Below are 26,654 nucleotides of genomic sequence, written 5' to 3'. Positions count from 1 at the left end.
TCAGGGTGAGTGAGGTATTGCAGCAACAAGACTTGTACTTTTGGCCAGCATACAGAAGGGAGCTCTTCAGAAGCCATCAGCAGCAACCATTTGTTTCCTTAAGAAAATAAGAAGTTTATGTTGGAATCTCTAGAAAACCACTGGAAATCACTGAAAATTGTATTTCACCAACAAATATAGCTCAGATAAGCAATAACCTGCTGCCTTTCACTAGTATTTCAAGATCTAGGACACAATCCTCTAGGGATATAGTAGCATTGACACATCTTTTTAACCATATTCAAGTTTCTCATGACCACATCTTTTAAGAAGAAAAGTGCAAGTTGATGTCATGAGAAACAAAAATTATTGTTGTTTCACAATTAACCCCAAAAGGCCACATGTATTAAAGAGTACACTGGGTCACTCCTGATTTTCCCAAAGGAATTATTCATGCACTTAGAGCTCATGCATGATACTTCTCTCACTGATTTATAAAAGCTCACAAGCACTGTGCTACAAATGAAAGAAATCATGTGGCCTTATGTTCAAATTTGCTTTATTTGGCTTCCTTTCATCCAGGGAAGTACAGAAAGCAAGACAGACAATGTATCAGTAGAGCACGTAACTTTAGATAAAAAATAATTAAGCAACAAACATGACACAGACAACAATTGTAAAAATATAGAATACACTGTTTTGATCGACTGAAGTTATTTTCAAATCTGAACTAATGTGCAGCTGCTGTGGTCAGAAATACTTCTGTAAGTTTATCTCAAAAGTTTTGCTCAAAACCTTTTAAAAAGAAAAATACCCCAAAACACCTTAAAAACCCCATGAACTCTCACTTTCTGTACAGAAAAGAAGCAAAGTATAAATCCAAACTACTAAAAAGCCCAATTGCAGTGACACATTTCTGGTATCCCAAACAAATAGAAAAAAAAAAAAAAAAAGGACCAGTTGGTGTTTTGGTTGCATCAGGATTTTTTTAATTAGAAAAAGTGAAAGATACAAATAAATAATTCATATTGTGCCTACAATAGTAGAGTAAATGTCACCCCTCACATCCTCAGTAACACAAGCAGACATACATGCAAAACTTTTTACCAGACTCTGGATAGGCCACCGCTATAGAGCCAACAAAATACTTGTTCTGAACACTGAGTCCTAAGTTTTAAATCTCCATTGTTGATTTTTCAGATTGACAGTTTGTACCCTTAGAAAACATATGACATAAAAAGCACAATCCAAAGTGCTACGCACTCTGGTAAAATGGAGTATTTCAGATACACAATCAAATACTCATCAAAGCCAAAAGAAAAGAGAATACTGTTGGTGATCCTGATACAATAACAAACATTCAGACAGAAGAAAGACTGAGAAACACCTTAAACATTAGCAGTCATCAACTGAACAAAAAATCACCAGAGGACTCCCTGCACTCCTCCCATCTGTCTATCCTGTCAGTAAAACTGGCCACTGGCCACTAAGAAGGTACACCCAAAGGTAGGCTTGCTTTTAACAATCTTCGTCCTGTGTGGCAGGCGCAGAGACCTGTGAAGGCGCTCAGAGCTTGTCATGGTTTAACCCCAGCCAGGAACTAAGCACCACACAGCTGCTTGCACAACCCCCCAGGAGGGAAGGGGAGAGTCAGAAAGGTAGCCTCATAGTAGCTTCTATCAGGAAAATTAACTCTGTCCCAACCAAAACAAGCACTGAGGCAAAGGGCACCTGGAGCCTTCAACCCCTCACAAAGATGAGGAGCAGCAGAGCAATGCCCAAGACGGCACGGTCCTCCTGAGCTGCTGCCCAGCAAGACGGGGCCAAGCACCTGGAATTTTAAGCCTGGAAATGGCTGGACCAGCAAGCTTGGGCTGGCAGCGATGAGCAACTTGGTGTGCCGAGAGAGAAGCTCCAATCCAGCCTGGGACAGCAGCAGAATTAGGTGCCAGCTCCTAAGAATAGTGCAGTGTCTTTATCTGCTACCAAAAGCATGACAAATGAGTAAGCTCAGTTGCTGCAAGACTGCCAGCTGGTATCGTTACAGCCACAGTAGTGACACAGGACAGTGAGCTCAGAGTGTGTCATACCACCCAAGGAGGTCCAGCCATGGAATAATGGCTTTTGGCCACCTAAGCGATTCCCCTGTGTTTAAAAAGACACACTAAAAATGAATGAAGACAGGGAAGGCTATTCTGAACAGTGCATAAGATGAGCACAAAAACTATTGACCAAGCCCATGCCTTTTGATTGCTCAGCAAGGAGTAGGATAGGATATTAACAGAAAGGAAAGAAAAGATGGAGAAGACAATGCTTCCTCTACTGGCCTTTGTTACCATCTCTTCCTCACTCATATCCTTTACCCCACCACACACACCCCTAAAAAAATCAAAAAACCCAGAAGAAAACACTCCAGGATTAGAAAGAAGACAAATAAAGTAAATTATTTATATATTATATAAGTTACTTACAATTCTTTCCAAACTGTGGCTGCTACTGCTTTTAATCACCTTCTTGGAGACCTATTGCTCTTCCCCAGTAATTTTGACAAATCCAGTGTGGTTTGAGTTCTCTGATTTTGAGTCCAGTAGGTCTTTCCAGACAGAGGAAAAGAAGTTGGAATAGACAGATAAGAGAAGAAAAACCAGATGACAGGAAGAGGGCCATGAACTCAGAGTTGCTGGAAGTGAAATTGCAGACAGATGTTGATAAAAATTAAATTCTTCTCTACTGCAAGAGCAATTAGGCACTGGAAGAGAATCCCCAGAGAGTCTGCAGAGCTTCTATCCATGGACTTTTTCAAAACTCAACTGGAAGAAGACAAATATATGTTGCCCAGAAGCAGTACCAAGAGTGGCATGGGCAAAGAAGATTTCGCCTGGCAAAATCTCCTCTGCAAAGCAGCAGAACAAGTGGTCCCTCCAGTCCTACATTTTAAGATTAAGGGCCTAGACCAGATAACAAACATTGTGTTAGTCATTTCAGCGACCAACTCAGCTTCCAGATAGGGCAGTGTATATGACATCTTCTCCTTTAATTGCTGCTTCTTTCCAGCCAGTCAAGTCATTATGTGTAATGTTGGCTTCAGGCTGCTGGCTCTAATGATCCAGTAGATGGATGGAAATCCTCAAGGATCCTAGAAAACACAAAAAACAGCTGCAGGACAGGATGAGTTGTGGCCACTGTGTTGCTGTCTCAGGTTTTGCTTAGCAGTGTGGCTGCTGTTGGGACAGGAGGAAGAGAAATGCACAGTGGAGAAAGTGGGGAGCAACAGTTACAAACCCATCCTTTGATGAACAACTTCCCTGCTTTTTTACTTCTGGAAATCACACACACTGCAGATTTCAGAATATGACAGTGAGATAAGGAATATACAAAACCCTGAAAGGATCTGTAAACTGTGAAAAGTAAACCAACTTTTCTTACTGGTAATAATGTACCAATAATTAATTAACACACATATATTGAGCATATAAATAGCTTGATATTTCAGAATGTCATTTGGATGTTTGAGATCCAGTTTGTAACTCTACCTTTACATGGCTTTGAAGACAATAATAAAATATATGGCATCTTTACTTTTCATGTAGACGAGTATGAAAGAAGTTCCTTATCTAATAACCCTGCATACATGCAAAGTATTTTGTAAAGTATTTTGGAATCATGTATATAAATAATTCTTACCAAGGAAGTGAATGAGAAATTGAAACAGTGAGGCAACTATTCACATATCACAGGAATGCTATTTTTTCTCCCTTTCTTCTCCCAGGCATTTTATTTTCTGGTTATATACAAAGCCCTATTGTTGGAATGAAAAGAAGGAAGGACCAGAAAATTACTTCATGATGAAATATGAGCACAAATATGATGCACAAGATAGAAATTGTATTACTCACATATACTAAATGCCTCCCTGTTCATCAAGAAAGGGCTTTGTGTCTTAGTAGCATAGATTTAATTGCCTTCTGTTTAGATGGGCAGGACAAACTCCAAGATGTTTCCTACACCACTACCTTCATCCTGTCGGTAGCAAAACAGGATTTATTTCATCCTTCCAGACAAAAACCCCAGCCATGGCCCAGGAGATCAGAACTGTGACCTTTCCCTCTTTCCTCCTCTGCCACACCCTTTTCCTGGCTCTTCTGAATGGAAAGCACAATAAGGAGCATGCTTTTCCCAGCAAAACATGTCAGGGAAAACAAACAAAGCACCAGCCATCCCTGTGCTTCACAATGAAAACAGGTAGCACTAAAGTGTGGAAGCTTGGAAAGTGTGCCCATCCTCCCTCTTTATATGATACAGACCAGAGGGTACTGCCAGGCACGTTTCTGTGAACAGAAAATTAAGTGGAATTACTAGGTGTTCTGGTTTGGTCAAATTTAGAGATATATCCTCTGAGAGAAGGCACAACCACCCCTCCCCCACCAGGTTCGGGAAAAAATAAATTTTCCTCGAAGGAAAGTGAATAAAAAACAAACAAACAAAAAAATCCCCCCAAAACCCAAAAGTATTTATTTAACAAACACACGGGAAAAGGAAAATAATGCTAAATAATAAAATCTCTTGCTGTGAAGAAAAAACCTGGGAAAGTGTCAGAGTACTCCCTTTGGTCTCCTTGGAGCTGGGGCTTGGCCCAGGGCTCTGTGCTCGATGGAAAGTCCTCCCCATGTGTTCTGATATTGAAGCAACCCATGGAAAAAGGGAAAAAATCCAAAATTCCAGGGAAGGAAAAAAAATCCAACTCTCAGTCTCTCTCTGGAGAAGGAAAAAAAAAAAACTGAAAGAAAACCTGGTTGAAAGCTGGCTGGGAAAAGTCGCTATCTGTGTGACCTTGAACAAGCTGCAAACTACTTTGAAAAAGTTTTGCTCAGGTTTTTTTTTCCTTCCCCCTCTCAGGCTCAGTTTAAAGGCATAGAAAGGCACAAGAATTAATTTCTGAGCATACGGAAGTGATATGGGATACACATCATAAAGTCACCCCAAGACACTAGGGAACAGGAGCTGTCTGGAAACAGTGTGTGATTAAATGCAGAAAACATCTTCACTTAAGTTGCAAAATATTTATCTCTGTGGGAAACCTGATGGGCAGCCTGGCAGCAGAATTACCCTTTCACTGAATTACCCATTTTTGTCATGAGGGCTGTTGTTTGGTTATTTAATTCCTCCCCTCAGTAGCTCTGTTTAGGTCTGTTTGGCTATACTGTTTTTACTCTGTGGCATTTTTGGGTTTTGGGATTTTTGTTTGGTTGGTTGGCTTGGGTTTGGGGTGGTTTTTTGGTATAGTATTAAGAAGGGTAAAGGAATGAGGCTGTCGTATATTCGCTGCATATTTTTTGCTATTTTGCAGGAATTCAAAATAGGACAAATATAATCTCCTGCTCCCATTAAAGCCACACATGAGAGCAAACCAAGTTTCTCTAAAATGAGCCTCACCAGCTGGGACGTGACTGCTAGAAACCCATTCCTCTGTGAGCAAAGGAAGTGTGTTATATCCATCTGCCTCATGAAAGAGGGAGTTCTGTCCCAAGTTTATCATCTGAAAGTCTGGTATTTAGCGGTCTTCTCCAGAAAAATGATTCCGAAAATTCTCCTAAAACTAAGCTGCTACTATATTGTTCTCAACTACCGAGTCTCTCGCTAGTAAGAAAACCAGATGTCAAATCAAATCAACTGAAGAAACATGTCACGTTGTAAGATAAGAGAAGAATTGTTGCAATTTTTAAGCTAGATCTTAGAAACAGAACCTTCCCTAAACTGAATACAGACTAGAGAATACTGCTATAATGACTCTTCCAGAATTAATGACTATCTTTACTATAAACAAAGCAATGAAAAGTGTAACTGAGTACTTGTTCTTATAATGTTTCCCCAAACCTGGAATTTCCTGCATAATATTTTTTTCCCAGACTTCCAGGACATATTTGGCCACCGGAATTTGGGTTTCTGTCTTGGTTTGAAAGACAGGTGTCTGCTAAGGAAGGCAGGAGCCTCCCTTGTAATGGAAAATGCAACCCCAATGATTGTAATCCAAATGATTATAATTTTGAAATTAAGGAGCTTTCAGGCGAAGATATGAGGAATAGGAATAACAGTTCTTTACATATATATATATAAAACAAGGCAAACAAACAACAATAACTATGCCAGCAACCACAAACAGAACCAGGAACCCAGTGCCAGCCTCTCTTGGCTGTCGGGCCCTTTCCAGTTCTGCTTACAGCCGGCAGGGGCGCTGTTGGCTCCCGGCCGGGGAGGGCGCTGGTGCGATGGTTCCCCCGCACCTGCAGGGGGCGCTGTGGCGCGAGCTCAGGGAGCACATGGTAATGGTGGCTTGGCTGAGCCAGGAAGGGATGGAAGAAAGGCTTCACAAACCCTTTGGGGCAGCTGATCCCAGCACCCAAGCAAGACCTTTGGGAACAGCAGGCTGGAACAGCAGGGATGAACACAAAATCCCGTGTGGCAGATGAGATGCTATCAAACTCCGGAGCTGCAGCAGAAACCCTGGGATGTTTCGGCAGGTAGGGTGTGTGGAGCTACAGTGTAGCGAAGACTTGGAGCAGTGGCAAAGGAACCACAGGGGCAGGACAGCCACGGCCCCGGCTCCCAGCGGGTCAGGGAAAGGCAGGTTTTGGATCCCGGGGTCCCCTGAGGCACCTGAGCAGGTGGTGATACCTCTTTTAGTGAGGTAGGGTGTTAAATAGGGTCCCAGTGCAACAGCTGCTCCAGTGAGCAAGCTCCACTGACGGTAGAAGAAAGGCAGCAGAAGGCAGACGCGCGCAGCAGCGACGAAGTCTCTCCACGACAGCAGCCTCTCTCCCCTCCGAATGCTGGGAGAACAAGAGAGCTAGGGGCTGCACTCAACCTCCTTTTCCCAGTCCAGATCATGCGGCATCTCTGCCCCACACGAGAAAATCCCACGTAAAAGAGGGCAGCCAGCTGGACCCCTCCCCCTGTGGCCAGGTCTTTTTGTCTCTCTTAAGTATCCAGTAATTATTATATCCTAGCAACATGTATGGGGAAAATTCCTTAAGAGAAAAAGAAAAACAAAAGGAGAACTCCTAAAAGCCCAGCAGTTTCTCATACCCACATCATATAGCTGATCAGCCAAGTTGCTATTTTACACTTACCAGACCTGATTCTATACTATTTGTAGCAACTATCAAACTTCAAAAGGTAATAATCAGGGCATCTTAAATTCCTATTTTTATATTAAGTGATCTCCAGCTCATAACAAATTTTGAACCTGTTTTGTAGTACCTGTGTAACATATGAAGCACAGTGAGGTTCTGCATTTCTTTGGAATACAGATAGCTGGTTGTGTTCAGATACAATCGTAGAATCATTAAGGTTGGAAAAGGCTTCCAAGATCCTCAAGTCCAACCTTTGACTGAATACCACCTGGTCAAGTAAACCATAGTGCTAAGTGGCAAAGACAATGCTACTTACACCTGAGTTCCATAAAATCTCTTCTTGAAGAAAACCTGAATGTTTTGATTTCCAAACAGGAAGAACACATTTCTGTGCTGCTGCTTTCTGCAGAATGGAATTTTTGGCCTGGTCTAGTCTCTTCTTCTATGACTCTTCAGGTTTTCTTCTTCCACGTTAACATATTCTGTTCAACTTCCTTAACTATTCAATATCATATCTATTCAATTAGAAGCCTCATTCTTTTTTTCCTCTCGTTACAGTTTTTTTAAACAAAAGCATACTATTTGACTATATCTGAAGCTTTCCACATGGCAAAACCTATATAAGCTACCTAAGAGAGATCAACATACCAATTCTTAAAAACCAAACCAAACCCAAAATACCCATTCTGGCCTTTATATGCATTTGTGAAGTCGTTGTTCCTCACAGGTTACCACAAGCCTCCAGGAAAAACTTATGCGTGGAATTTTATCCCCCTGCAGATTGCTAGATCCTGAGAATTAACGACAAGGCTTTTTAATTGGCCAGGCTGAAATATGAGTATCCTGCAAGCCATGAAATAAGCAAGTGATGCAATGGAAAGCATTCAAGTCAAGACACATAACTGGCAGGTAAGTCACAGGAATTTATTCAGGCTAATAGCCTTTATTTTGCTTCTACCCGGGCACTTGGCTTCTTAACTGGACTGCTTTATCTTGATGTGGTCTACAGTTAAGCTCCATTAGTTGAGTAAGGAGTGAAAGGATTTAACTTTTTATCAGATGAGCAGCACCAAGAAGCTTCACAGAGAAGTTACGACTGGTGATTCTTTGCAGCCTGCTCATTGCACTTATATCGAGTGATAGGCACAGCTAGGTTTGCCTGCCTACTTGGTAAAGGATGAGATGTGAGTTTTCCAAAGCTTGTGTGTCAGCACTTGCCACACAGGCTGCTCAGTTTGATTCCAAACAAGTCACTTTTCCACAAATGTTGTGAAGGGACTTCACTGGGGACATTATCAGGAAGAACCAAAGTGTATGTATGCTCTGTAACTGGTACACAAGGCAAATGTCTGACGGATGGGACACCAACTTTCAGCCCCAGCTCTTGACCTGATTCCCAAGTATCTATCATGAAGAGGAAAGAAGCATCAAAAATAAAAGCAAAGCAAAACCTAACCTTACTCTCAGAAGCAAAAGCACTTTAAAGAAACTTTGTCAGAGAAAAGTCCCCAGCCACCCAGAGGAAAAGCTACTGTTTTACTTTAAAAACCAAGCATCTTGATAAGACTGGAAAGGCTGTGCTTGTTATCTAGTGCAGAATGAAAAGAAGTATTGAAGCCCCAGACCCTGGCCTTCTCTAGCCAGTGCTGTTAGCTCTCTATTGCACTGTTACAAAAAGCACACCCAAAAGCATGTACCTAGGCGCTGCTCCTCATTCTAACCAATCTGAGGACAATAGAGGATAAAACCAGAAAAGGGCTTTCTGAAAGATATGACTGCCTTTTGGGTGAATCAACTACAACCAGTGCTTTAAAAAGCATAAATATATTTTACAGATGATCAAAGAAAAAACAAGTCACCACAAAACCAGACTAGGATCCATAGCTGAGAAGTTTAGGGGATTTCCTCATCACAATACTTGTGGAATGGTAATGCACTGTAAATATAGTGTTAAAAATCACTGTAGCTCCACAGATATTCTTAGTATTCTAAGGATGGCCAGGAAAGTGACAGTGGAATCATTTACAAGATAAACTGTAAGTAACCCTTAGCCGCCAGCAGAAAAAAGCATCCTGGGAAAGAAAAAAAAAAAAAAAATCAGATGGTGACAGAGTGATCAAACTGCACCACCACTGAAGTTTTACAGCAAAGTAATTAATGATGCCTTCAGAGAAACAGATGTAAATAGGAAGACAGACTAGACATTTCCCTAAGATGGTCACTGTAGGAAGGAATATGATCAGCTAGATAAAGTAATGCAGCCTTTATTCAAAACCAATCCAGCTCAGTGCATTACATTTTTGAAACTAAAGACCAAAGAGCAACTGAAAAGATACAGACTATGACTGATAAAAACTAGACTAGATTAAAAGAACAGAGACTCAATGATTTACAAGCTCACTGCAGAAGTCACATCCTGGCATCAGAGTTAATCAAAAGCCATGAAAAACGGGAAGGAACACAAACAACTGATGTCATTGAAATCCTGCTTTTCTTGATAAACTTTCATCCAACAAACACCCACTACTAAACACTGCTTATCTAGTTTTTGCCGTCTGCCCCAGTGAACAGGGATTTACATTAAATATTGACCTTGTGACATGTTGGCATACATGTGTGGCTAGGAATCTTGACATCTTCCCAGGCAGCAGGACATGAGACCCCACTTCCCTTGGTGACATAGTGGGACTTCAAGCTTTGAGCCTTAAGCTAAGGAAAAAGAGGCACAGTGCTTTCAGTTGAAACTAATGCATTTCTGTGTCTTATGCTTTCCTTACAAGGCAGGGGAGGGGGATCTGTTCGAAGTTTCCCAAATAACATGCAGGCTCTGTTGTACATCACAGCAGTGTCTCTGCAGCAGTAAATCATGTCTTACGTGACCCATGTCATGGCACAAGGATACACAAAATGGCTTGGGGGCTCCAAGCCGGATACCTAGTGTGTGGTGTATGGCATAAGAAACCTGCTGTCGCTGCCTGCTGGGGATGGCCCTGTTACAACCTAGCACTGAACCCACATAAGGGTATTGCCCGTGGGCCAGAATCATGCTAGGACACACATTAACATCCTCAGCCTGCTCTGAAAATGAACATCCTAGTCTTGTCAAGCAGTGTTTCACTGACACTGCTTCAGCTTCAGGCCCTATTGCAGCTGGCTGTGGGGTCAGTAGCTCTGACCCAGGAAGCTGTGACTGGTCCGGAGAGATGGTCCTGAGAGAGATCGTCTTCCTGGGGCCCGGTGTCTTCCCTCAGCTGCTAGCTGGAGTGCCCGTACAGAAGCTGTCAGCTCTTAGTGATTCTCAGCTCGTGATTTCAGCTCTTGTTCTGCGGGCAATCTCCAGGCCAGACCAGGGAGAGAGACGAGAGGCCTGCGTAGCTGTTCCGCACGAGGCAGCTTTATTAGTCCACACCTGGCGAAGGGAGGCCAGGGACGAGCTTCTCTCTCCCTCACAGGGGCAGAGGGCTAGCTTTATAGGGATACAGGGGGTGGGTGTCAGAGGGTAAAGGCCAATGGGTTACAAAGGATCTGCATAGGGTCTCCCAGAGGATTCTGGGTCTGTCTTCTTCTCGCTGTAGCTAAAAAGTGGTTGCCTTTCCAGGGAGTCCTGCTGGGAGGTTAAGCAATCTCCTTATCTCAGCAGACTTTCCCTGCAGGGCAGGGGCTGGGCATACCCCACAGGGCCCCAGTGCAAACACAGCATCCCGGTGTGGTTCTTCTCATCTGCTATGCAGTGAAGGGGCTTCAAAACACTGCAAGGCAGCACCTGTGCTTTTTGGTACTCTCTTTTCCTGGTCAATCTCAGATCTGCTCTAGTGGTGATCCCAAAGCTCTATCACACCACCTCCATCTCATGGTCTCTCCTTCAAGGTATGCTTAGTACAAGCTCATTTGTGTTTGGAAGGGTTGTTCTAGAATAAAGATACATCTTTCTTGTGAGCATTTCACCTTTTTCTTCTGATCCTTTAAAAAGCAGTATTTAAGAACAAACTCCTTGCACTTTAACTTCCGGCTTGGTCTGAAAATTCAACAAGAAATTTTATCTTCTGTATTTTTTATAGGATCAATATAAGTCTTACATACATTTTATATTTAAGACATTATATCTGGGGTGTAAGAACTGTTCATTTCTCTTTCTTCTCAGTGAAGACTTTTGTGTCTGTGGCAGTAGCAGATTCATTACGTCAAACCCTCTTAATAGTAGATGCTGTAAGCCTACATTCGCAATAGACAGGTGTGATACTTCTTGAAACATTTCTTTACTTTATATCACATTATCACCCTGAAGCAGGTAATAGTCAGGAACTGAGTTAATATGTGCTAGTGTTTCTAAATATATTAGTGGAATTTAAAGCCAGACATGGCGTTTGGATTTAGTCCAACAAGAGTGAAACTACTAAGAACCATCAAATTTCTGTGATTTCTGAAGCTTATGGTGTGTCCCCCCCAGTTTTTTTCTGTTCATTATGTTACTACTAATTAAGGCTAGAGAGTTGAATTGATCCATGACCAGGTTATTACACACGCAGAGACATTACGCTGACTGCAACTTCTCCTTGATTCATCATTAGGAAGCATGCTCACATGCCAAATTTGAGCACACTTCATCATATTACCCTGTTTGTCTTAAAAAATACAAAGATGGTGCCGTGACCAGTAGAAAATGCTTCCCCTGAGAGGACATCACTCTCCCTGGGTGGGTTTCTCTCCAAGGTTTCATTCATCTGCCAAAAATAATCAGAGCATACTACACTTTATGGGCTTCCAGGAAAACGTGAAAGGTAAGTGAATTAGTTCTGCTGAGACTGCTACCTGAAAGCAAACCAAGAGCAGCATATCCTGCTCTGCTTGGATCCTTCCCTCACAATTTTCAACCTTGAATTGTCCCTTGGCAGTGGGAAAACAGCTCTTAAACTGACAGGCAACTGAGGCAACCTCTAAAAACCATAAATATATTACTATTATAATTTATTATTATTAAGTTGTCCAATATGACACTCTCATACCCCCAATGGTATCTCAACAAAGTCTCATTCTTCTCTGCAGACGATCAGACGTTATTATGGACTCTAGGAAAACCATGTGTTTCCAGACATCAGCGACTCACCACTTCAACTCCTCCTGCATATTATCTTCCTCCAGAACAGCATAATCAGAATCATAACTATGATGACTACTAAAATCACCACGATAATCACCAGCCAAAGCAATGAAGATCCCTCTTCTGTGAAAACAAAACAACAAAAAACCCACAGCAAATTAATCTAGTTTATAGAGAAAAAAAGCAAAATGAGCCAAGAGAATGTCTGATTAATGACAGTGGTGCCTCTGATATGGTTAAAGGTATTGCTAAGATACATGAAAGCAGAAATTTCTCAGCAGAGAGAGTAAACCTATGTATCTTCAAAACCAAAACTACTTACCCACAGAAAATGTGAAGAAAAGATGTGCTCATGGCAAAGAAAACTGCCATTCCCATACCTGAAACTGTGGTTGGCATACATACACAAGTAGAACTTCATACAAGTCTTAACAATTTCAGAAGAGTTTTTTGTTCACCCAGAATTTTATTATTTTTACTTTTAAACACTTAACACTGTTGAAAAGGCAACATTAATTTTGAGAAGACAGGCTATGTTTTGCTGACTGTAAATAGCTCTACCCAACAGCTGAATGTAAATGTTCCTCCCTGGTTAGACATAAGCCACTTCATTTGACTGACGTTAATCAAAATGCTAATAGAAGGGCCCATTTCAATGTTCACTGACATTAGCTGGAAAACTCTATGACTTAAAATTTATTTGACTCAAGCCAAAACTATTGTCTTTTAACAAAAATACGTTGAACTATTCATTTGAACTTCTCATCCTCTAAAATATAAGACTGTTAAAACAACAAGCTGTTAGCTAATTTTTTAATCACTTAGCAAGAAATAACAACGGTCTTAGTTCTCTGCTTTCTGAGATACACATTTTCTTTTTGGAAGACCAAAACAAAAGAATATTAGAGACAGGACAAAAATATTGATATGCTTTTTCAGTTAATGTAATTCAGAATTAAGAGCTAAATTGCTTTTGAATGTTTAAAGAGCAGATATTAAAAATCAGTTCCTGCTCTTTACTACTATTCCTATAACAATCACTTCTTGAGCATGTAATTTCAGAATTAACCCACAGCTACAAGCTGCTTTTCCTGTCTTGCTAATTTAAGTGGTCTTCAATTTAAGGCTCTGGATTTAGAGACGTGAATTTTAGATCACCCAAGTCAATGCTCCTAGATGAACTAAGAATGGCACTTCAGCTTTTAATGTTTCTGTTCCTTATCTGAAGAAACAGGGTGAAAGTCCTTCCAGCAGAACAGAATGTTGGAAGAAGAAATAAATTAACACTACAAGATATTCAGATGTTACATTAATGTATCTAAGTTTTCTGTATAAACTAAATGTAAATATCTTCAACTGACTCCCTCCCTGTATGCCTGAAAGTACTATTCCTCCCTGACCATTACTGCAGCGCACATGTGCCTTAGCAAAAAAACCAGAGAAACTAGAACATAATATATGGGTTAAATACAACAAAACATGCAGTAAGTTGAACTGAAACATTTGATTCAGAGACAGTTTGTTATTAATTTCAAAACTTCCGAATTCATCAAACAACCCATAGAGTTTCTACTCATCATTCTACTCATAGATATCAGCTGACATATTTATATTTATTTTCAGGCTGTTAAAAAAAAAATATGAAGGCCTATGTGGAAACCTAAGTTCAACTTGCTGCAAAATGCATGGTGCCTCTAAACCTTGTATCTCCCTAGCTGATTAGTCTGGCTTTTTTTTCCCTCTTGGATAGGATTCCAATATGTTATTACCTCAAAGACAGGTTATTACCTAAAGACAACAATGAATGCAAATAGGATTTCCTGACATATACACATCTCATTCCGTCCACTTCCCAGAAGATTCCTACCCAAACATGCTACTGCAAAACATGGAGGCCAAGAGAATGCTAACAAGTTGCTTGTACTGCTTACCTACCTCCTTTTATTTTCACAGGCAATTCAATTTTTTCATTTGTGTTGTTTACACTGCAGGTCAAATCCTGTGCACTGATGCTCTGAATGTTGTAGATTTCCAGTTCACTGGTGATGGATACAATCCCATTTTTGTGCTTGACCGTCTTCTGTGTAGGAGTAGAATTGAACAGGTTGTTCCAGGTGATGGTGGGCTCTGGGAGGCCATTAGCATTACAGATGACTATCAAACGACCTTCAGAAATGTTGTAATGGACAGATGCATTGAGACCTTCCAACACACAAATGAGACAAGTCATCACCACAGTGAGCACCTGGTCATAAACAGTAGTAGCAGTACAACCGTTATGAATCAGAACAAAGCTTACTGGATTCACACTGAGCAAGGAATGCAAGAAGAGTTCCTTGGGTCAGGTCCCCTCCATCCCCCATACTGAAGCTATGTACCCCAAAGATTTAACTCAATCTGAAATCCAAGTATTAAAATAATCTGTTATGTAAAATCATTTCTTGGTCCTATCTGCTAATTCCCTATCAATGGTAGGGTTTGGCAGAGCAGCTCACAGCACTGGGGTTGTACCTTGCAGCAAAAGGAAACTGCAACAGGCAGTGTTGGTTTGCCCAGGTTCCAGCTGGGACTGATCAAGGACTTAGAGAGATCCCACTCCTTGCTTTTCAGCTGCTACTCATGGAATAACAAGCAAGAGCCAAAACAAACACAATAGTCTTGAATATGACCCACAGAGTTTTGCTCACAGAAGTAGTGCTCTGTTTCTACATCATGTTTCACAAAGGGATGCTCCTATCACTGCAGTTCTTGAATCTACTCAAGGAAATACTGTGGGTGAGAAAACTCCTCTTATTTCACTAGAAACATATCCCTGCAGGGAACCTCACCAAAAACGCTCAGGCAGGTATCTCCCGAGAAGGTGCCAAAAGGGTAAGCATTGAAGAGACACTTGTAACATCCTGAATCATCCATTCTAGTATCCCAAAAAGTTATGCTTGTCTTGTAGAGTTCCAAGCTTGTGAAATTCATTCTGTCTTCATAGGGCTTGTGAATCTTTAATCCGTTTGTTTTGCTGTATGTAGCTATATTATCATGTAATTCTTCTGAGTCCTTTTGCCACGTCACTTGCAGAACATCCATGGCTTTTGTCAGGGCACAGCTCAGAGTCACATTGTCACCCATTCTCACTTTTGTGTGTTTAGCCTGTGGAACCACTACAGTGATAGTAAACAGTTAATGAAATGGGCAGATACCACACATATTCAGAAGCCTAATGTTGATTCTAAGGCCTGGATTACCCACAGACAAAACTCCTTCAGTTACATATTTTTTTATGGCTTTCCCCTGCAAAAAAGTCCGTCTCCTGCATACTCGTGGAAATCAATGAAGTTATGTTGATTTACATTGGCTGAGGCTTTAGCTTTCTTCTAAGCTACTTAAAAGAAAAAAAGACTTACTTATTTCTGTACCTATATCTGCAGACTTCCCTCTTAAGTTTTACTAAATCAGCTCATGGCTTTCTATTCTCAGCAAATACTCAATTTTTGTTTCCTAAGAGTTAGAGGAAGATCGAATGCCTAAGGGAAGTACACACCAAGCCATTATCAGAGAAGTAAACAGCAAAATGCCTTAAAAAGACTTTCTGAACCGTAGTTTCACAGTGCATTTGAGATGGAGGGAAGTAAGTTCTTTAGGGAATGCCCCACTCTTGGAAGCTGTCAGCTCAGGTTAACAATGGTGTCCAGTGTCACTGTAGATACGGGATGCTTCTTCTCCCTCCCATCTCTAAATGCTACTCCAGGAAGTTTTTGTGTCTAAACTACCAGCTCCATGCCTGTCTCAGCTATGTAGTATGTCAAAAAGCACCAGCAATCTGTATTTCACCTGTTTTTGTCTCTTACTTTGTTGAAGCCTCAGAAATCTGAAACCAGTTCCCCAAACATTTTCAAGCGGATTTCAGAAAATTCAACTTACCATTTGCCTTTCCAAGCCCAGAACATGCCAAACACAAAACCAGAACTCGTAAAGTCATGTTGGAAGAGAAAATCTGCTTTACCTGAAGAAAGACAAGGAGAGATGACAGATCATCTTCTGGTGATATTGTATGGGGGGCAAAAATTAATAGTAGATTTCTTATGTGAAAAAGAATGTAGTTCTGGGGTCATACAGAAAGATTTAACAAGTCTTATTGCCCTGTTTCCTACAACTGAATTGTAGACCTGCCTGGAGCTGAAGTTGGTGTTATATTCAAGTGGAAACATTATTTTGCAAAAAATACCTCTGTAACACACTCTGCCCATGCTGAGTTTTTTGCCAATGCCTGCAAAACTAGCTGATGCATCTTGGGGCGATCTTCTGTCAAGAACGTAAGCAAAGCCAAACCTTATAAAGACAAGATGCAAAAAATAAGAGAGAATTAACTAAAAAGCATTTTCTATATTAAAAAGGCGGGCTGGTAAATAAACAAACAAACAAATAAATAAGAGGAAGAAAAAAGTATTTTTGTGCTAGAAGAACTCCTGATATAACTCTCCAGTTATGAAGCACAAGCAGAGACCAAGCTGTTATGTGTGGGATCAGGAAACAAGAACCCATCAGCAATGAGCCAAATGAAAAAAATTTGTGCAGTCAGGTATTTGAGCATGGCTATAAGAAATTCAGATAGATATTGCTACAAGCATGCAGAAATCAAGGGCCAGCATAGCAAGCAGAAACTATCGAGTTACAGAATTGTTTATAAAGCAGTGAAAAATTTGCCACACCTGCAGGCAAGCAGAGTTTTCAATAACAACCCTCTGCCTCACTGCTTGAGTACCCGTTAAAGCCCTTAATGCATCATCGCACACACCCGGGGTAGCTACAAGCATTCACACAATGAGGAACGAGGCTATACCGTGTAGGTACAGTAGCTATACCGGGCACAGAAAGAAAAGAAAATCCCTTTAGGTCACAACCTCAATTACGGGTACTGCAGGGTGGGGAAACAAAAACCAAAACGAACAGAAGAAGAAAAAGAAGAAGAAGAAGAAGAAGAAGAAGAAAAGGGGTTAAAGATTGGGGCAAGTAAAGCGCAAATCCTTTACTGCGCCTTCCCAAACCGCGCCTCGGAGGGCTCCTGAGCAACCGGCTCTGCCTCTCCCTGGACAAAGCGCTCCCCCGCCACTTTAATTTTAAAGAAACTGTCACCCTACTGGCATCACACCAGGGTTCCGAAGGCAGCTGCTGACCGAGCCCGGCATCGGCAGGACCCTCCGGCTAAGAAAGACGGAGGAAGGAGACGCGAGTGGCGGGTGGTGGCTCCAGCCTTCCGTGCCCTGGGCGGGGTCCCGTTCCCGGCGGCGCTGTCAGGCTGACCCGCGCCTGGCACCCACTGCCCACCTCCGCCCGAAACCCTCCTCAGACCTGGGAATGCGACCGGGGAAGGCGGCGAGAGGGGTGGTTGCTCACGGCCAAGTACATGGAAGCAGGGAAAAAGATGGAATGGAATGTGAGCCCCGGAGAGGCGGGAGTCCCCACGCCTCGCCCCCGGCGTCACGGTCTGTCCCTTGTCCCAGAGCCGGAGCTGGCAGTGTCTCAGTACAGCAGCGAGCGCTTTACTCATCCAGAGGTAACCTTTCCCTCGAGGGTATTCATAACAGCCCAGTAACAAATTATTTTGGGCTATATCTCTTATATAATTGGGAGTAGTCTTCTTTTGCTTTCGCTGCTACCTTCCTGTTGGGTGGAGAGGAAAAGGGGCAGCAGAAGTGATACTGGGCAATCTCGCTGCCATCTTCCTGTTGCTAGATTAGGATTTTCCAATGATAAAACTACAACAGGGATAATTTATCAGGCCTTGTCACAGGCTTGACAGAAACAACCCATTTCCCAGTCTGATTAATTATAAACAGCATTCTTAGTGATAAAATACAGGACATTCAGTGTCTGCTCTTTCTTCAGATGCTTTCATACACATGCACATGTTCATAACACTGTTCATATCAGTTGCAATATTTATCTTGCCAGGCTCTAGAAGGTCTCCTGTTTTAAGCCATCATTGCTCACAGGAAAAAGCAAACAGCACAATTTCAACTCATTGCCAAAATTAATTGACAAAGGTGCCCACATAAACCCAGAAACTCATTTAAGACACAGATGTGTGGGAATATGTGGGGCAATCTACTAAACTGTCTTAAGGAAGAAGGTGATGTTTGTAGCTTTCCTGGGTCATCCCAGGCTCACATGCATTAAACCTTGCCTGTCCTGCTGCTCTCAGTACCTCAGTGCACAAAGGAGTGCCTTTTGACCTGTAGAAACAGAAAGCTTCTGCTGCCTCCAACAGATCAGGCCTAACTCATTGCTGGCGTCTGGAGGTCAAGGCAATGTCTCTTCCAGATGAGTAGAGGTGTACTTGGAGACATCTTTTCCACCACTGTGCTTGATTTAGTGCAGCCTTTTTTCCCTGCCAACTAACCAAAGCCCCTTGGCTTTTCAACAAAATTTCAACTTCACCACTACCTTTATTTCCACCTTTCTTTCTATTTCCTAGAATCAATCAGTAGGTCTTAAATCACTTAATTTTCCCTCTGCTAGCCTTCCCCTTTTTGTTCTCTCTAAAACAAGCCAGCAACTAACCCCCCAGTTGTCTGAGACTGATGTGCCTACACCCTTCACACTCTTTTTGTTTTAATGAGAAAAATGTGTTAGTAAGTTTGCTGTGTTCACCTGCCTTCACTATAGCTGCGGGGATTTTAGAGGGAACTCCAGAGGACTGCCCACTGCACAGCTTAAAATAAATTTATCCAGAAGAACCTTGTGCCATCAAAGCCATGAAAGGAGGGAAATCCCAGTGAAATCTTCCTGCTCTTATTTCATGAAAATAAAGGGGAAATTTGGGGGATTTGAGCGATATATTACAGTAACTCACATCTACTGAGGTGGAAAATGTCTGTATTTAGGCAAATGTTATTACTTCTTCAGTGGGCTGGAGAAACCTAGAGAAGAAAATGATGAAAGGGTCTGGAAAACAAAAGGGCTGCTTCTTTGGAAGAGAGGGAATAAATTAGAGCTTTGAAAAACGAGGTACACTCTCCTGTGAGAATTTAAAGGGTTTAATATAAAGACAATAAGAGACACATAAAATAAAGCAAAGAGGTAATGGCCCGGTGCCTTGGCGCTCTGCCAAGAGCACACCTGATGCTTGGGGATAGTCCTTTTTATACCATTTTTACTGTCTGTTCTTTATGCATATTCAAACTTTTCCAGGAGCTGTTCTGCATGGCCACTCCTTGGTTCCGCCTTTTTAGAGCATGCGTATTAGGGTGGATCTCTTAATTCTCCAGACAGTCAGGGCTGATTGCAGCTTTGGCCTCTTTGCCCACCCCCCCCGCCCCCGGGCAGAGCGGTGATAATGGCTCTCGGACTCTCCTGGCCGCCCATTCTCCAGGCGGAGTAGCCTTTGGGCCCTTTTGTTCTCTGGAACAAAGTGTTGATTAGCAGCTTCTTGGGCCTCATCCTCTGTTCGCTTGGAGGTTATCTTACTTGCTCACACTTGCTAACATTCTTGCTAAAAAGAGAGAAAACTACATCCACACAGCAAAAAGCATTTCTAACATTATATAATATCTACCTTTATACTTGCGAGAAGCCAATATTATAATATATATTTATAACAGAGCTGAGCAGGGAAAGGATGGTACTGAAGTAGTAGGTAAAGACCAGAGGTAACCTCAGGACAGACAGATGCAAATGAAAAATACTCCAGACAAACCAGCAGTGGCAGAAGATTCAAAATATTTTTATATTTAGAGGAGAACAAGGCACAAAAATTCCCTTCTGCCCAATTCTGTGTTCTTATGTCAACTGTTTCTTTTTACAGGAACCTGTTTGCCAAGTTTCACAAGGTTCTTAGTATGTTACCTTCTCTGGAGCTGGTGGTGGTCAAGGCGACACAGACTCTGGGATGATAAAACCTTTGAAGTTAGTGAGAAAGAGAGGAAGTAGAGAGCTCTTGTCCCAAAATCCAGAGAGGTCTTTGTTCCTCTTTTTTTTAAATTTATTCAGCTGTAATACATCCTGCATGCTGGTGAAAGAAACAATCTAAAATTCCTTCTGTCACGAATGAGGTCTATTCTTTTTTCTTTCTTCTGCCTTCTGGGTGGACACATTCCACTATTAATACACTTCTTCATTCTTCCCTTGATTTCTGGACTACTGACTTCTTATAAGCAGAGCCATTTGAGCCACTAGCCAGCAAAACCTGTACAGGCTTAAGGCAAATATATGATACACCTGATCCACGTTTTTACATGGAAAAGGAAAAAAAGGATAAACGGAGTCAGTGACACAGATTCCAGTAAAACCAAACACAGTGAGTTTTATAGGAAGTAGTGCCTGCTGGGTCCTTAGAACATCTGCTCTGCTGATTCAACTCCCTTCTGGCTCTGCACAAATCAGTAAGCATATCCCCCTTAAGCATCATGCTCAAGCAGTGCATCTTCAAGTCGTAAATGCTCAAATGGGTCTACTAGAAGGTCTAGCCTGGTCCAGAGGATCTGCCACCGGCTGTCATTTGCTGGTGATTCAACCACATGATCATAGATAAATGACATCTCTCTTTCAGGCTTACTTCTATAAGAAAGCAAATGTTAAATTGTTTAAAGTTTGAGATCCTAGCAATTCTCCAGTGCAAGCTGCACAAGATTTCCCAGCAGAAAGTTAGCTGTGTGGGTGGGGATAAAAGCACAAAAAATTTCTGGAGTCCCTTTAAGTGTCAGTTTATCAGTGTATAAGGGGAGACTGGATCAAGGAAGGGGAGCACAGGGGAGAACAATGGCAGGGAGTGGGTGAGGAATTGGAAGAAGAAGAAAGTGACCATGGTAATGAAAGGTTTAGCCCATAACAGGGCAGATAAGAGGGGCAGGGGGGCACACAGGTAGTACTTGCCCCACTGCAGCAGGTGGTAGGAGCTGAGGAATCCATAATTGTTAAGGTGTTGTATGTAGATTTGTTTTAGAAATGCACACACACACAGTGTAACTTGTTATTAAGGGGTCCTTAAGTGATTTTAGCTTTAGAGAAAGCAAGAAAAAAAGCCTAAACATGCTGCTGAGCTTGTAGTATAGGGAAACACTGAAAATATGGTCATGGAAGAGACGGTTTGGGAGGGGCTGTGAGGGTCCATGAGAGGCCACAAGGGGACAAGAGGGGCTGACAGAGTAGATGAGGTTGCAGCTGGGGACTTTGTCCAGCTACAGGCAAAAGACGCATAAGTGATCAAGCTGATGGAGGAGCAGAAGAAAAGATTTTGGGTTTGGAAATCGATGAAGGGTTTAGTCCTATAGCATGAACTTGTAGGGAAGACCTGGAGAAAGTTGTGAAGGTATGTGATGATTGGATACGTTATTCCTAGGGATTTGAGTAAGTTGTTAGAAGCAGCATGGAACATGTACAGCAATTAGGAGTGAAAGCTGCATTAGCAGAACAAAGCCCAGTAAGGGGGGGCATCATAGGAAAGAGGCAGAGAAGGAATTACAGGCAGTTGCACAGAGGTCTGTGTGCTATTTGTTAAGAGAAGGGCCACTGGAAATGGGAATGTCTGTGGGAAAGGGACAAACAGAAGCTGCTGGACCCTGGACTTCACCCAAGGCTCCTGATCAGGCAGGAAGGCTCCAGATGTTAGAAGATGTGCGATGGGGACTGGATGTGTCATCCCCAGCTGAACCTCTGGTTACATTAACACTGGGGAATGACAAACAGAATTTCTTGGTAGATACTGGAGTGGTGTATTCAGTTTTAAATAGGCCTAAAGGAAAATTTAGTCAGGAAACAATTCATGTTGGTGTGACAGAACAAAAGGAAAATAGGCCTTTCTTTCAACATTAAAATTTGGAATTCGTAAGTGGGTGTTAGCCCATCAATTTCCTTATATACCTGAATGTCCCATACCAATACTAGGAAGAGATGTATTGAGTAAATTAAATGTACAGATTACATTTGAAAAAGAAAAAATCCAAGTTTCTGGCTGCAAGCTCCTCTGTTACAATGAGCTGGTTGGGTTTATCCTGAGGCTGAGGGATTGGTGCAGCACTGCAGAGGCCTGTGCCTGCTCAGGTGAACTGTTCTGTGGAAAGGCTTCACCTCATAACTGGAAGGGTACTTGCAGTTTAGGAGATTTGCTGTTTCACATGGACAAAGGAGTCTGGGCCAGGAAAGAAAGGAGGATATCTGTCAGACTCCTGAGCCACTTTCTAAAAAAGAACTGAGCCTGAATGCAGGAAAGCCTTTCAGGAATTGAAGCATGATATATTGATTGCTCCTGCACTGGGACTACTGGACTTAGGAAAACCTTTTGAAATATTTGTGCATGAAAAATTGCATTTGGCATTGGGGATACTGACACAACAACTGGCATCCTAGAAGAGCAAAGGATGGTCAGCCTGCCTCAGGACAGTAGTGGCAGCAGTCCTCCAAATCCAGCAAGGAACAAAATTAACCCCGGGGCAGCAATTGACTGTTTTTTTGCCCTGTACAGTTGTAGTGGTGTTGGGACAAAAAGGAGGACACTGGTTATCACCAAGAAGGATGTTAACATACCAGACAGTACTGCTAGAACAAGATGATGTGGAGTTAAAAGTAACTAACCATCTGAATCCAGCATTGTTCTTAACAGCTGGCCCATAATGAAAGGAATTGGCCCATGATTGTTTGCAGGCCACTCAAAAGGTGTACTGTAGTTGAGATGACCTACAGAACTTGGAAGACATGGATTGGGAACTCTTCATGGATGGGAGCAGCTTTGTGAAAAATGGAATCCAAAAAGCCAAGTAACTCAGTGGTAACTCAGCATGAGGTAATAGAAGCCAAAGTTATAACCCCCAACACATCAGCTCAGAAAGCAGAACTGATTGCATTGACAAGACCATTGGAGCTCTCACAGAATAAGATTGTAAATATATGGACAGACTTAAAGTTTGCTTTTGGAGTGGTCCATGACCATGGAACCATTTGGAAAGAGAGGGCTCTTAACCTCCCAGGGATCCCCTGTGAAACATGGACAAATAATAACAGGGATTGTTAGAGGGGGTGCAGCTGTCTTTAAAGGTGGCATTAAAGCATTGTAAATGTCATTAGTCTGGACAGGCCCCAGTAAATATTGGAAATTGCCTGGCTGACAAAGTGGCCAAGGAGGCTGCTGGTGGGGACATCCTGTTGGTCTTACCTGAGAAATAGCAGTATTTGGACAAGCAGGCTTCTTATTATCAGGCTAAAGATGAGAAACTGGCAAAATTGTTACATGCTGAAAAGAGTCCTGAAGGATAGTGGATTACACCCAGCAAACAAGTAATAATTCCCCAACACCCTATGAAGAAAATCACAGGGGAAGGACCTATGGTAATTCACTGAGGAATAGAGTCTATGGCAGAAGCAATGAAGCCTCGGGTTTTGAACATATGACTGGTATAAAAAGCATTGCTAAAAAGTGCGAAACACTTAAAGAACAATGGATATGAAATTAGATATCCTACACCTGTGACTGCTAAGAAAGGAAATTGTTCAGGAGGCTGTTGGCAAATAGACTTTGCTGAACCGCCATGGCAAAAGGGCAGCAGGTATTTATTGGTACTGGTAGATACTTTTTCAGGATGGCCAGAAGTTTCTTCTTGTTGCACTAACAAAGCTGGTAAAGATTTTGGTGAAGAAAATGATACTGAGGTTTGGAGTGTGAGTGGGAATATCACCGGACAGAGGTTCACATCATTGCTGAAATAGCACAAAGCCCAGATAAAATGTTAGGGGTAAAGTGAGACTTGCACAATCCATGGAGACCTCAGTCAAGTGGGAAAGTAGGAAGAATGAACTAGAGTCTAACAGAATATGTGAAATCCCATAGGAAGGTGTTATGATACAAAATGACACGGAGTCTCCAGGCAGGTGCAGAAAGGAACTCTTTTATTGCAAAACTCAGGCCTTTTAAAGCAATTAGGCCTTTATTAGTATCATTCCTTTAAAACACAACAACTATAATTCAACCAACCGCCATAAACCACGATGTGAGCATGTGATGGTTATATAACTTGTTTTTCTATGGTTACATAACTTGTTTTCTACCTCTATTCCAACTGAGTCATTACCCAGAATCCTTTTCTACTTAGCCAAAGTAATAGGAGTGAGCCATGATTTTACAAGGGTGTCAAGGCCTTCATTTTATAAGTTTTTACCTATCTGCAACAGGAAGCTGTTTTCCTCTCTCCACAGATACATTGTGCTGGCAGCACCTGTTACACTGGATATCACAGTCCATCCATATCAATGTGGAGATTACCTCAAAACCTGGACTGAAGAGCCTCTCCAAGAAAAGTGGAAGGGACCATATCAAGTGCTGCTAACCATCTATACTGGTGTTGTTATAGGAGCTATTCCAGTTTAGGCAGTTTTATGTGTCCTAATTCGGGTTGTACGGGTGTTAAGTAGGATGGTTGAATGTTATGATTTGGGTTGTATAAAGTTATGCTGTTTAAACTGTTGAATAGAGGTGGAAGCTCTTTGTTTGGAGGACTGCAGTTGATATAAAGAGGCCAGGAGGTGGTGATATATAGAGTATTGAAGGTCCCTAAGCCCCATTGGGATGACATCAGCCTTGGGAGAGGCAGCTGCACCCATCAATCACCAGCCTCCCTCCAACCCGGACCTTGCACCAATCACTCAATGCATCGTGGGGGAGAGGGAGAGACCTAGTGATGAGCCAATCATCACCTGAGAAGTGGGAAATCTAAGACAATGAACTGAGCCGCTAAGCAGCAACCCTGTGGACTGACCAATCAGAAGGACTGAAAGAGAGCATAAAAGGCGGTGTTCACCTGAGAACACATCCTCCTGTGGCTTTGAGTCTCTCACAGTGAAGTCCCTCTGTGATTGAAGCCTCCCACAGCGAGGTCCTCCCCCCTCTGGGTTAAGAGGAGAGGGCTACTCCCCCTCCTGGTTCTTCCACCTGGTCTGTTTGTTTTGTTCTCTTTTCTTTTAATAAATTACCAGTTAATCACTTTTGTGGATAACTGGCCCTCGTTTATTACAGTGTGAAGGTACATGAAGTAGGTTAGTGGCTCCCCAACTTAGGATGGTTAAAACAACTGTTTGTACTTACTGTGATGTTCTTACTCACGATCTTAATCACTTGTTGCAATGCATACTGCTGTATAGACTAGGTCAATACAATAAGTGGATATGAGACTTTGAAGAAATTATATTAAAGTCTCAAAGGAGCAGTTTGTTACCAAATAAGTTATATTTTTATGAATAAACTGTTGTTGGCTTTCTAACCTAGCACACTGCTTGTAGAATTTATTTCCCGGTGTTTGGTGACACAATGTCTTGGTTTAAAAGACAGATGTCTGCTAAGGAGGGCAGGAATCTTCCTGGAATGGAAAGATGACCCCTCCCTCCAAATTATTGTAACTTTGAAATTAGGGGGCTTTCAGGTAAAAATGTAGGAAAAGGAGTAACAGTTCTTTACTGGAAAATAGATATAGATATTATGATAGATAAATGTTATAATATTGGCTTTCTGCAAATGTTAAAGAGTGATGTTAAAGTAGCTTTGTTATTGTAATAGATACATATTATAATAGTGGCTTTCTACAAATTGATGCTATATGTAAAAGTAGCTTTGTTACAAATAGATGCTATATGTATAATGTTAAAGTAACTTTGTTATAAAGACGTAGTTTTGTAACAATAACTAATGCCTTTATTTCTGTCGTTAACTAAACTTGACATAATAGTGAAATAGCTAATATAGTTATGCTTGTTGGTAATTGAACTGTCTGCTTGGTTGGATAACATCCAACCAACGTGTGTCAAAGACCCCTGCTACTGACACACCAACTATCAGCAACTACCGCAGAAACCATGGACCAAAGCCCACTCTGAGGACGATAATAAAAACTGACTAAAATCACAACCAAGAAATGCGCATGCTCTAAAAGGGCAGACCCAAGGAAGAGCCATGCCAAACGTCCTGGAACATGTGAACTAGTTTAAGGAAAAGTTTGAATATGCATAATTGATTATGAATATGCACTAGGCTGATGCAATAGGACAGGTATGTAAAGGGTGTCTCCGAAGTAACAGCTGTGCTCTTGGCTGAGTGCCAAGGCACCCGGAGCCATGAATTTTGCTTTATTATCTTTGTCCCTTATAGTCCTTTATTAAACTTTTAAATCCTAACAGAAGAGTGAACCTCGTTTTTCACAGATATGTAGGAGAACAGAACAAACACCACCACAGTAACAGAAGTTTCACGCCTGCTACGCGCCATGTTTGCCCTACAGCCCGCAGGGGGTGGAGACGGCTCTAGCGAGGCAGAGAGAGGCCATGATCCCCTCAGCCGGCGCCGGGAGGGAAGGAAGGAAGGAAGGAAATTGCTCCTTTTGCAAACTCAGGGTTCGATCTCAGCACTACCAAGGAGCAGCTGTCAGAAGCAGGGAAAGCAGGCAGATTCGATTGTAGCCAGACTGGAGTGTGGCAAA

The 26,654-nt window shown here is 42.0% G+C and overlaps 1 protein-coding gene and 1 long non-coding RNA gene across 24 annotated transcripts; one reads left to right on the top strand and one right to left on the bottom strand.

Moving 5' to 3' along the window:
* Positions 1 to 524: 524 nt before the first annotated feature.
* Positions 525 to 18,425, bottom strand: LOC138114020 (OX-2 membrane glycoprotein-like). Of its 23 annotated transcripts, XR_011152461.1 has the most exons (9): positions 17,551 to 17,754; positions 16,427 to 16,530; positions 16,123 to 16,204; positions 15,036 to 15,362; positions 14,139 to 14,409; positions 12,214 to 12,330; positions 3,876 to 3,999; positions 3,664 to 3,778; positions 525 to 3,115 (listed from the first exon to the last, which is right to left on the bottom strand). XR_011152461.1 is itself a non-coding variant. In XM_069023194.1 (7 exons), exons 2-7 carry the CDS (start codon positions 16,487 to 16,489, stop codon positions 3,078 to 3,080), a joined length of 918 nt encoding a protein of 305 aa, XP_068879295.1. In that variant the 5' UTR covers positions 16,490 to 16,530; positions 18,407 to 18,425; the 3' UTR covers positions 525 to 3,077. The 23 variants fall into 23 exon arrangements, 19 of the variants coding, with proteins under 19 accessions (XP_068879295.1, XP_068879141.1, XP_068879151.1 ...); XR_011152458.1 differs by lacking the exon at positions 3,876 to 3,999; XR_011152468.1 differs by lacking the exon at positions 3,876 to 3,999 and having other exon boundaries at positions 14,143 to 14,409.
* LOC138114091 (uncharacterized) lies at positions 17,669 to 25,449 on the top strand. The gene is made up of 2 exons (XR_011152487.1): positions 17,669 to 17,755; positions 24,385 to 25,449. It is a non-coding gene; the product is annotated as an uncharacterized lncRNA (long non-coding RNA).
* The last annotated feature ends 1,205 nt before the right edge of the window (positions 25,450 to 26,654 follow it).

The sequence above is a fragment of the Aphelocoma coerulescens genome, chromosome 1, assembly GCF_041296385.1.
Source record: "Aphelocoma coerulescens isolate FSJ_1873_10779 chromosome 1, UR_Acoe_1.0, whole genome shotgun sequence".
NCBI lineage: Eukaryota > Metazoa > Chordata > Aves > Passeriformes > Corvidae > Aphelocoma > Aphelocoma coerulescens.
Note: the sequence above shows the minus strand (reverse complement) of the source record. Positions and strands in the feature narration are given on the sequence as shown.